Source organism: Anoplopoma fimbria, chromosome 15, assembly GCF_027596085.1.
Source record: "Anoplopoma fimbria isolate UVic2021 breed Golden Eagle Sablefish chromosome 15, Afim_UVic_2022, whole genome shotgun sequence".
Lineage (NCBI taxonomy): Eukaryota > Metazoa > Chordata > Actinopteri > Perciformes > Anoplopomatidae > Anoplopoma > Anoplopoma fimbria.
The window spans coordinates 23,228,424-23,239,414 of NC_072463.1; the positions used below are offsets into that span (position 1 = coordinate 23,228,424).

General features: G+C 39.2%; 1 protein-coding gene across 1 annotated transcript; it reads left to right on the forward strand.

Annotated features, from left to right (window-relative positions):
• Positions 1 to 9,333: 9,333 nt before the first annotated feature.
• dio3a (iodothyronine deiodinase 3a) lies at positions 9,334 to 10,632 on the forward strand. The gene has a single exon (XM_054614340.1). The coding sequence runs from the start codon at positions 9,446 to 9,448 to the stop codon at positions 10,229 to 10,231; it is 786 nt and encodes a 261-aa protein (XP_054470315.1). The 5' UTR covers positions 9,334 to 9,445; the 3' UTR covers positions 10,232 to 10,632.
• Positions 10,633 to 10,991: the final 359 nt, after the last annotated feature.

A 10,991-nucleotide genomic window follows, 5' to 3' on the forward strand; every position in this document is an offset into this window, starting at 1 on the left:
TTAGGACTGCAGCTATCGACTACTTTAGTAATTGTACTGATTAACAATATTAAATATACAAAAGTATACCTTTGCCTAATAGTCATAATAGAATAGAGCTTGAACACATCATAATGTATGGCAATGCAACCTTGGTTAATGTTAGCTGTTAGCTGTTAGCTCTTTCATTTAGCCAAGGAGGACCTTTCTGCCCACCAACTGCTTACAAATACTTTCCGGTTGTTAAAGTCAATCTGCGCCGCTCCACACCTGTGCCCCGGCGTTGGTGTGGAGGGGCGGGGGGTAAAACCAAGCCTTTTTGCATAAATGATTTTAAGTCTTTTTCCAAATAACAAAAAGAAAAATCATTTTTCAAATCTGATTAAAGTGTCCGTACTGAGCTCTGTAAAACCTGAGTTTTATTGTCCCTTAATATGCTCTCACTAAGACTTGCGGCTCAAATTTCTGAGTTTGCATCTTTCCTTATGGCTCTCTTATTTCCTTCCAGACAGCTCTAACACATTGGCTGGTACGTAGGTAGGTGTTTACTCCTCAAAAAAACCCTCTCACCTCCCCCACAAACACATTAAATATGGAATCACAAATTGAAAGTGGACTTGTGTTGACTCCTTATGTAACCAGACTGTCAGGATGTGATGATTTGAACAAAAACTTTCTCAGTTCTGTGTAGGAGGCAGAGGGCATCAACAACAGCTTTTGCCCGACTGAAACTCATGTTTGGAGAAGTGTTTTTTTCTCTTGTAAGACACACTGTGGATTTAAGTCTTGTTGGAGAGATACTACATTCAGTTTTAGTCTTACAGCTGATAAAATACTGTTGGCCTTTGAGACAATCACCTGTCTGGGCTCATCTTTTGGAAAAACAAACCAATAGAGACCATCCTCACTGGAAAAAAAACACCAGCAAAATGACATGTTTTTTTCTTCTAGTTCTCTGAATAATAAAAAAGTTCTCAGAAATAAAGGCACAAAATATGCAATGATGTAATGGCACATCAGAACATCAACATTTGGGAGTTGAGAAGTGGACCAGCAAGTTTTAAACTTGGATTGACACCTTATTCTTCACACCTTTCAGCCATCAGACACAATAGCGAACGCCAACTTTGCAATTAACCAGTTTGTAGGAGGGAGGAAGTAGGCAAGATTTGAATGTCTTTCTAGCTGACTTTGACACGGGAGATTATTGTTTGTGTTGAATTAAAATCACTTTCAAAAAGTGGAGGAGAGCAAAGAGGAGAGAGAACAGAGAGCAGGATTGAATCAATTACCTGTACACTAAGCAAACGTTACATTATTTCTGAATTAAGGCAGCATGTCATCTTGGGCCTGTTGAAGGTATTGGGGATTTTTTTGTATGCACTAATACTTTGCATCTTTTAATTAAAAAATCCACTTTGACGGTACTTTAGTGTCTAAGCTTGATAACATCCCATATGTGCTCATGATACTGTATGTACTCATGTATTTACATCTTTCCTCTCCTTCTCCCATTTGTGTAAAGCAATTCAGTTATAGTCATAGCCCTAATTAAATGTGTGTAGTGCTACTTTTGTCTTTAGAGCCCCGTGAACATTGTTGGCTTCCTCACCTCTTGCCTATACAAGCATCTTTTTGTAGACCCTTTGCCTGTTTCTTTCCCAGTTATCTCTGCCTCGGCTAAACACGGGTCCTCTTAACCTCCCTTTTATTGCTCCAAAGCCCTTATTCAAAACACCTCGCCCTCTGCCTTATTGGCACTTTGCAATACAAACAAAATGTGCTCCTGGTGTAAGACCCTGTTGCTCATGGTCTAAAACCACATTGCTCTATTTTTTTTTATTTTTTTTTGATGAATCAGGCTCTGGTTCCATCCGTTCTTGATGTTGACCATGTAAGGAGATACCCAAGCTTAGCTTATTAACTTATTGAGGGCAGCTTTCTCATAGGGGCTCTGGAGTGAATAACCCAGTAGTTTTATTATTAGGCTTTAATTTAATAGCATAAGTTAAAATATAATATAAGAGCCATTTAAAATTATAAATCACATTTTTCAATAACGTTATCATGTTTTAAATGCTGCTGGAATTAATGTCCGCAGTGTCCGGTAAAAGGCTCCTCAGAAACCCGGTGTGATTAAAGTTCATCGAGCATGGCAGGTTGCTAGCTTTAGTTTTTGGCTAGCTAGCCAGTAAGCTTATCTATACTATAGACACATCATTTCAAAGAAATAGGGATTTAAAACCTTGCTATGTCTTATACCTGACTGCCCATCTCTCTTCCTTTCCTTTAGTGATCAGTGGATCACAGAAACCTTAAAAAACAAGGACACCAAAGCAATAAATGCTGTGTCCTCAAAAATGGGCCACATGCCCTCTCTCTCTCTCTCTCTCTCTCTTGTCTCTTGCCTCTCATTCCTCTAACTTGTCTCTCTCTCGCTTCCTGGCCCGCTCTCTCTCTCTCTCTCTCTGAAACGGGACCTGAAATGACCAGCACACGTTCTCACTGGGGGGCTTAGACTGATTCATGTGAGAGCTGCTGCAGAGCTCCGCATTTCTTGTCTTAATATGTCCGGGCAGATGAAAGGGGGAACAGAGCAAACTGATGGCACAGACCAGTGCTGCATTTTCATTCCTTTTGAAATGGGAGTATGATGCCAGGATTCACCAGGGGGTCTCACAAAGCCAAGGCAATAATGAAGAGGAGAGGAGGGTTATGGGGGAGGGAGGGAGGAGGTGTGTAGTTGCAGATTAGAGAGAGAGAGAGAGAGAGAGAGAGGGGAAAATGGGACGGATGGGAGAGAAAATAAAAGCCATCATTTGCAGCTGCGTTTGACGGTTAATGAAGTAATGTGCGACAATAGTATATATGTGAAAATCCTCTTTAATGCCTTGCTTTATATTACAGCCCGTAAAAAAGATAATGAAAAAATGACTGGTGAGTCCACATTAAAATGCACCCTCACCCTCATATTACTGCAAGCCCTATTTCTGGTAGATTTGAAACACGTTATCATCTCCTTCTTGCTTCTATTCCGATGAGCCTTTTGGACATATTAGAGGTTTATTCATTGGGCTCTGATTCCACAGCAAGCTAGGCACAGATACTTAACGCCTGACAGAAAAACAACTAGGTTATAGATGACAAGAGAGTTTTTACTGTTGTTTAGAGAGGGAAATCAATGGATTTGTTTCAGCTGCTATTCCTTTATAAGGAATAAGACAAATAAGACATCATCTTGCTTTTCTGTCATGTGTTTATGCTTCCAATTGAAGTAGTAAATCATGTAGGAAAACATGTAATCGAACTTACATCCTGTGACAGATGCACAGTATAAACATAGTTAGTAATCATGAGTAAAGTAATCATTATTTGAATGGGATCAAACATGTATTTAAAAGGCTGATTTGTTTTTCAAGTCTTAAAAAAGGACAACACTCTATTTATTATAAAAATCCAAGAGTATGATTTTATTACAATAAGGGCTCATTAACTATTGTGTTTCCATTATGTTAAACTAGAAGCAACATTCCCACACCTGGTCTGTCTGCCCAGTGAAAAATTACAAACACCAGTTTGCTAATCTTTCCCATGATTTAATGTCCCTGCAAATTCTCAGAATTTCTTGGGAATCATGCTGGGATCCTGTAACTGTATACAAGAAAAAAACTCAGGAAATAAAATGATTTTTAGTGATAATTAATATCATTATGTTTTGTTATAATTATCCCATAAGATCCGTATAAATGTTGATCACTTCAGTCCGTAAGTCTAACCAGCTACGAGAACGATAAAACGAGTAACCAATCAATTGGTAAACTAATCTTTAGTTTAATTATTATGAAAAGCAGTTTCAGCTAGGGCAGGGCAATATAGTTCAAATCTTCTGTCATGATATAGATATTTTCATATCTCTTTAACAATATATATCAAAATATAACATGTGTTCTGCTAATTCAATAAATAAACAGTCTATATGAACCACACAGTTTACTTTACTCTTGCGTGAATTAAATACTTAACAAATGTAAATAGCTGAGTTTTTTTCTTATTTAATGATAAACTTAAGTGTGAAATAATCACATTTTCTGAGAAATGTAAGTTAGTGTGTGCTTGGTTTTATCAATTAAGAACACGTAATTGGGTATTACGGTATCTCAATATATGATTTAATTGGAAGTCAATAACATAAATACATTCTCCTCAATTCTCCTTATCTTGATCATTGACTTTAAGCTTTGATTACTTATGGATATATTACAAAATAGACTCATTAAAAACAGTTTACCAATGTTAGAAACTAGATTTCAATTAATAGACACAGACATCATTTTTTCAAATTGCTGTTCAAAGAAAAAAGAAATATATAAAACTAATCCCGTTCTAAAGAGCAACTTAGTTAATGTTGTCTCAGTTTGTTTACTACCTTCTCTGCCCTCGGCTCGCCTGAAGATCGCAGTGTTTTGCTTCACCTTCCTGTCCAGCATCACAAATGCTGCCAGTTGATGTTTATCCCACTGCTTTAGCGGTATCCCGCAGAGACAACTCAGGGCAGAAAACACATCCTATTAAACACTGTTGAGTGCACAATGACCTTATGAGGACAGCAGTGCTTTGATTCTCCTCCTAGGGTTTTTTGGTAAACACATAAAACTCCCATTAACCTTTTCTACTCTTCAAACATGTAGACAGAAAAAAAACAATAATTGAATGAATGTTTGAAAAAGAAGCACACCTTACTTCTAGCTAATCAGTACTGGCAAACAATCCAGGTTAAATGTCTGTCGACTTTACTTCTCCTGCAAACAGATCTAGATATAAGCTCTTAGCACTGCAGCAGCAAGTCTAGAATTTACACACAGTTAAGGCTTTATAAAATCTATAGTTACATTCATCAAGACAGTCTTAGCACAATTTTGACCACACAATAAGATCAATAAAGACAATTGTTCACGGCAGCTGTTGATACTTCAGAGAGAGGAGGAATGTGTGTGTGTGCGTGCGTGCGTGTGTGTGTGTGTCAGAGGTTTTCTCACTCACCCTGTCTTGCCACCATCTGTCCTGAGGACTGGCATCAATGAGTGTACAGACGGGCACTCGCTAATACGCTCAAACAGGCAGCAGTGAAAGAAGCCACATGAGGACATCCTTCGACATGCTCACCATCATCATTACTCAGGGAGTTCAAATAAGGGCAGAGACAACTGAAGACTTGCCAGGAACCCCAAAACTACTTAGAGAAATTGGACAAGGTTGTGTGTATAATTAGCAAACATTTGTGAATTCATATATTTGTGAATAACAATAAGAATTGCACGACAGGGTAAAAGTTAGGGCTAGTCATAGATAAATTGCATGTACTGTAATTATAAAGCTACTCTTCATCTCTAATGAAGTGCTTTCAAGACAGGCAATCCATTTTTTGCTCACTGGTTTTAATACTGTATTTGTTTGAATATATATATATACATTTTGGGTATGTTTAAAACATGAGAACAAAAAGTTATTAGAGACTTTAGCAATATTATTATAAAAAAGGGATCACTGTGTGTGACACAGCAGCAGTAGCTTCGGACCTGCAGTTACTGTCCAACCTGCACCACCTAGAGACTTTGCTTCACAGCGATCATTTAGATTTTTTCACAACAGATAAAGCACAGGTGTTACTTATAACATTATCAAAGGCATGCTTCCATTCCAGTGTCCCAGTAAGCAATGACTTGAAGCCAGCATGTGCAATAGGAGGACAGAAGCTGTTGCGCCACCTGCAGGCATTGATAATATTTTTTTTTAGCTGATAAAGCTAGCAATCTATGCACCAACCGTGTGTTTGAATGTCTACTACGTCAGTTACTCTGAGCGTTTTACGAGTTTGGAGTTGAGACCGGGTTGCAGATTCTGATTGATCTCAGAACTCACCAGTTACTCCAGTTCTTTCTGTTATTTCTCTCCAGTCTCTCATTTTTCTCGGTTATCTGTATTTGTTTTTGAAATATATTTATAAAGCGTAGAGATAATCACAATTTTTAAATCACACCAACTTGTCTTGTATCCCATAATTGGCACCACTAGAGAAAGTCTTTTAGTGCCCACTTGGTTTCCCTTGACTCTGTTTCTTTTTATATAGCTTCATTTTATGTGTTCAATCTGCAGATACCACTCTCCTTTTGTTACTAGTATGGTTATTTAGTTAGATTGTTGACCAATGAAAAGATGACCTCTGTCTTACCTACAGCAGGTCAGGTGTCAGTGTTACCTTGAGATTTGGCTCAGGCAGGTGTTGTTTTGTTAATCGCCAGACAGGCAGACACTCAAACTTCACCAGGTTTTATATTCGTAACGCTACCATTAAGCCTCAAGCTTCACCACAGAGACAACAAAATGGTATAATGTTACAATATCAGCTGCACTTTGACAAGCAAACAGAAGGTGACAATTTGAAAACATCATGCTTTTTCAGTCTCTCAGACTACAATAGGTGATTTTATGACAACATATTTAGATTTCTAAATCCTTTACTCTCTTTCTTCAGGAACGTCTTTCTATATTTGGTCAGTTCGACAGCTTCACACTGCTGAATGTCATTTGGGGTCTTATGAGGTTATGCTTGTTGGTTGTTAGTGAAAGAAATGTCCAAGCTAAGACGCTACTCTGAATCGTCTCGCGAGTGATGTGACTAGCAAGATGAAACGGATTATTATAACATGTTAGTCCACTCCTCATTGGCTCGCCTGTTGCTGAGATACAAACAGCCCGCAGGGCAGGCAACAGCAGTTCATTCAAGTTGAGTGTGAACACTAGTGCTCTTTGATTTAGACGAGGTTGTGGAAGGTGAAGCTAAGGATGGGGAAGAGGTAGATTTTTCTCCTCCGTTCTATTCAGTGCAAGGAGACAGATATCAGTGACTTGAAAGAGAAAGAGCCAACCTTTTTTGTGGGTTGGTCTTTATGATATCCCATCAGTTGTGGTTTATGGAACCCAGCCAGCTCAATAAGAAAGCAGCAGGAAAAAAGGGGTGTTTTCCCAGATCTGCATTGTCCTCAGACGAACCCAGAGCTGCTGCCAAAAAACCAGCAAAGTTTATGGGAGGTAAAAGTAAGCAGGTTAGAAGGCTTCTCTGGTTTTCAGCCGCAACAACAAAAGAGTTATTCCTCGAAGCTAATTTAGGCACAGCAGGTGAGCCTTTCATTACCTCATCAAAACACTTTCGTGCTTTTTCTTCTCGCTTTGAGAGAGTAAAGAGAGTTTAGATAATAGTGTTAATGCAGTTTCAATTTGGGCAAGAAAGGAGGGTTGAGGAGGAGGGGGAAAACTGCCTCAAAGTGAAAGAACTGGACAATATGCGAGCTAACAACTATATACCAGGTCTTCATCGTCTTAAACTCCTCTTATTCTGTTATCTGTTTTATACTTTCAAAATATCTTCATTGCATTTTCCTATTTGCCAACTGTTTGTTTAGACTCCCTCTTGTTGAAACTCACATCCACTAGCAGAATTGTGCAGTGGACTTCAAGCAGTATCATGTGAATGATTTTCTGTGCAATAGCTTTTAGCCCCATTCTAAGCTTTTCCTCTGGATATGAGTTAGTGGCTTGTTATACATCTAGCTTGTGAACTTGTGTTTATTTCTGTGGGTGGATTCTCACGGGTGTTTTGTATGTTGTCCTTCGGCTCCCTGTTGAGAGCAGCACTTTCTTAAGTGTTTTCAAAAGTGTCTGGCAGTTGCCTTGAATAAGGTCTCCTGCAATATTTCTCAAAGGATGTTTTTTTTATAGACTTTCTCTGCAGTTCTAGAGTTTCATGGTACTTTAAAGATGGAGTAAAGGTCTGTTGAGACTGACTACCAAGTTGCAAATCACAGCCTTATGTTTGCATTAATGTAGTACAGTGTACTTTGATTTGTCAGGTATTTAACCAGCTGGATTAGCCAAAAAGCAGCAATTCCCTCCCGGTTATCTTATCCATAACGTTTTCTTAATTCATTTTCCAGAAAATGAATTAAGAAGGTGCAGCTAACTGAAAAGCTCTCACAGTGTGCACCTCATGCCTCCAGATCCTGTCTCAACTGTGCGGTGCGTCGAGAGAGTTGGCTGATGTACTGATATATCTTCCATAACTTGTTTGTGTCATAACTTATAATCGATCGCACATTCTCAGTTTTATACTTTTATTTATAGGATCTCGAAATGCCAATATAGCTCAGTTACTGGGTTTGTTAGATGATTTGTGAAGCTGACCAGGAGTACAATAGGGCTGCACAGATAGTGGCCAGCAGTGGATCGGTGTTATTATATCCTATCTTGTCATGACAATTGCTGGTTAAAAGGATCTTTAAACACACTGGCGCTGAGCAAAATGTCAGCAGGTGCAGGTACATTTTTGTTTTGTTTTTGGCCACTGATTAGCTCATAGTAAAGTCTTTTGGGTAGAAAAGGGGTTGATTAAGAGGTCAGCTCTTCAAACACATAACAAACAGGAAGCTTATGACTTGTGTTTTTATGGTTTCTTGTTACTTCATGTTACTTTAGTTGACCCAGTAGTTCACCTAAGGAAGAGGATTATGGCCACATGAAAAATCCCTGTGTGTCAGACAATTCACATTTCTCTCATCTCCAAACTCTGACTTTAAATTCAGAAATATGAAAAAAAATATTTCTGGAAAGTGACACAATTCTGACTTGCAGAAGATTTCAAACGTTTGGTTCCAGATGTCTGACTTTTTTCAAATTCATTCTTTCACATATTTCTAGCTTTTTAATATTTTTTCTCTAATTTTCTGGGAATGTTTCTGAGAATTTCTTTTTTTCATGTGGCATTAAAAATGTTCACCTCTCCACCTCTGAATCTTACTTTACTGTAAATAGCCCATCTCTTAATTTAGAATGTACCATAAATGGCACTTAAACAAAAACATGTGTTTAAATATGTGAGTGTAGTAACCTCATTTGAGCTTGCGTCGGTCCATATGGACTAATATGACATTGCATCACAACAAACAGTAGACTGTGCACATGTGTTGGTGGTTAGATCAGTTCAGGACAGTATTTATAGTAGGCCTACAGGCCAGTCCTTTAAGTGGAGTCAGCATCTGCCAAATGTGCTCCAGCAAACAGTCATTGCAGTAGAAAAGTCTGAAGCAGCGCCAACTTCAGGCTCTTATCACACATGATATGCCAGTACATTGAGACTATTTCACTGCTCAAACATTATTTGATGATAATGTTGATATGTAAAGTATCTCTAAACAACGCACTGCTGCACCCTTTGCTTTTGGCTGTGACTCAAAGCTGTGGAGTTGACAGAAGGTAATCCCCACCATGTGAGGCCTCAACCCCAGTTTGGAGGCGGGGTGTGATTCATTCAAATCTGCCGGTGCTATAAAAAGAGGGGAAGTTGCAAGTAACCCAACTTCAACCCACAAGATCGTGGCACAGCATAAGACCAGGGTAGTTATTCAAGGTGATAATGAATAAAGCTATTAAAAATGCAATAGTCTGTCTAGTCCTGCTGCCTCGTTTTCTAATGGCAGCAGTCATGTTCTGGCTGCTTGACTTTCTATGCATAAGGAGAAGGGTTTTCTTCAGGATGAAGGAGCAGGAGGGAGATGCCATCGACCCTCCTCTCTGCATATCCGACTCCAATCGTCTCTTCAGCCTGGAGTCCCTCAAGGCTGTGTGGCACGGCCATAAGCTGGACTTTCTGAAGGCAGCTCATCTCGGTCACGGAGCTCCCAACACTGAAGTTGTCCAGCTGGAGGATCAGCAGCATCGCAGCAGCCACATCCTCGATTACGCAAAAGACAAAAGACCTCTCATCCTCAACTTTGGGAGCTGCACCTGACCACCGTTCATGGCTCGTCTGAAGGCTTTCCAGGGAGTCGTGCAGCAGAACGGAGACATAGCAGACTCTGTGGTGGTGTACATCGAGGAAGCACACCCTTCCGACGGCTGGATGAGCACTGATGCTCCCTATCAGATCCCCAGACACCGGTGTCTGCAGGACAGGCTGGAGGCTGCACAGCTGATGCACCTGGAGATGCCCGGTTGTCCTGTCGTGGTGGACACTATGGAGAACTCCTCCAATGCTGCATACGGAGCCTATTTCGACAGACTTTACATCCTGCAGGAGGGGAATGTGGTGTACCAGGGAGGCAGAGGACCTGAGGGGTATCGGATCACAGAGCTCAGAGACTGGCTCGATCAATACAGAGCAACGCTGCAGAAACCCAGCAATCCAGTTATTAATGTGTAGATTCTTATATTTGTATAGCTGCACTCACAGGAAATATTTAACCCTAACTTTTAAGATTTATGTAATTTAATTAATAACAAAGTTCCATTTGATTTTTTAAATATTTTGAACATAAACCTATAATAAACTTTACATGATCCATATGCATCAGTGTAATAAAGCCTATTCATTTGAAATGCATATTCCTATGCTATGATGAAAATGCTGCGTTTTTCAGTATTATAACTCCAATTAGATCTGCGTCAATAATGGTTTAAGTATTTATTTTTAATCAGTTCAATAGGATGCACTAGACTAGGAGGCTCCTTTTATGTCATATTGGAAAATCCAGACGTCCTGCTACAAAAAAAGGTTTGTTTGCACCTTGATTGTTTGTGAAAGAAAATGATTTTGTGTGTGAAAAGTTTTTTTTTTTTTTTTGTATTCCTTCTCCTCATGTAATGAACCAGCAGGACGCAGAGAAGCATCACTCTGCTCCTCAGTATGTCGTGAAGTTCGGTTTTTAAACGGGCTGAATCCAGAGAACCGATACTGATGTTTTTCATACTGGAGGTCATGTGAAGGTGCTGCTCTCTGCCCTGTTTTTGTAAATATTGTTCTGTTTGATGGATATATTTTTCATACATTAAAATACTTTGATCTACTTCTTTATTGCTGGACTGTTTTATTTCAAACTAAATACTTTATATGGAAGTTGGATCATTGTGGTTGCATGCAAGGTGGGGGAGATTGTGTGTTTCTTTTTTATTCACTTTCTGTG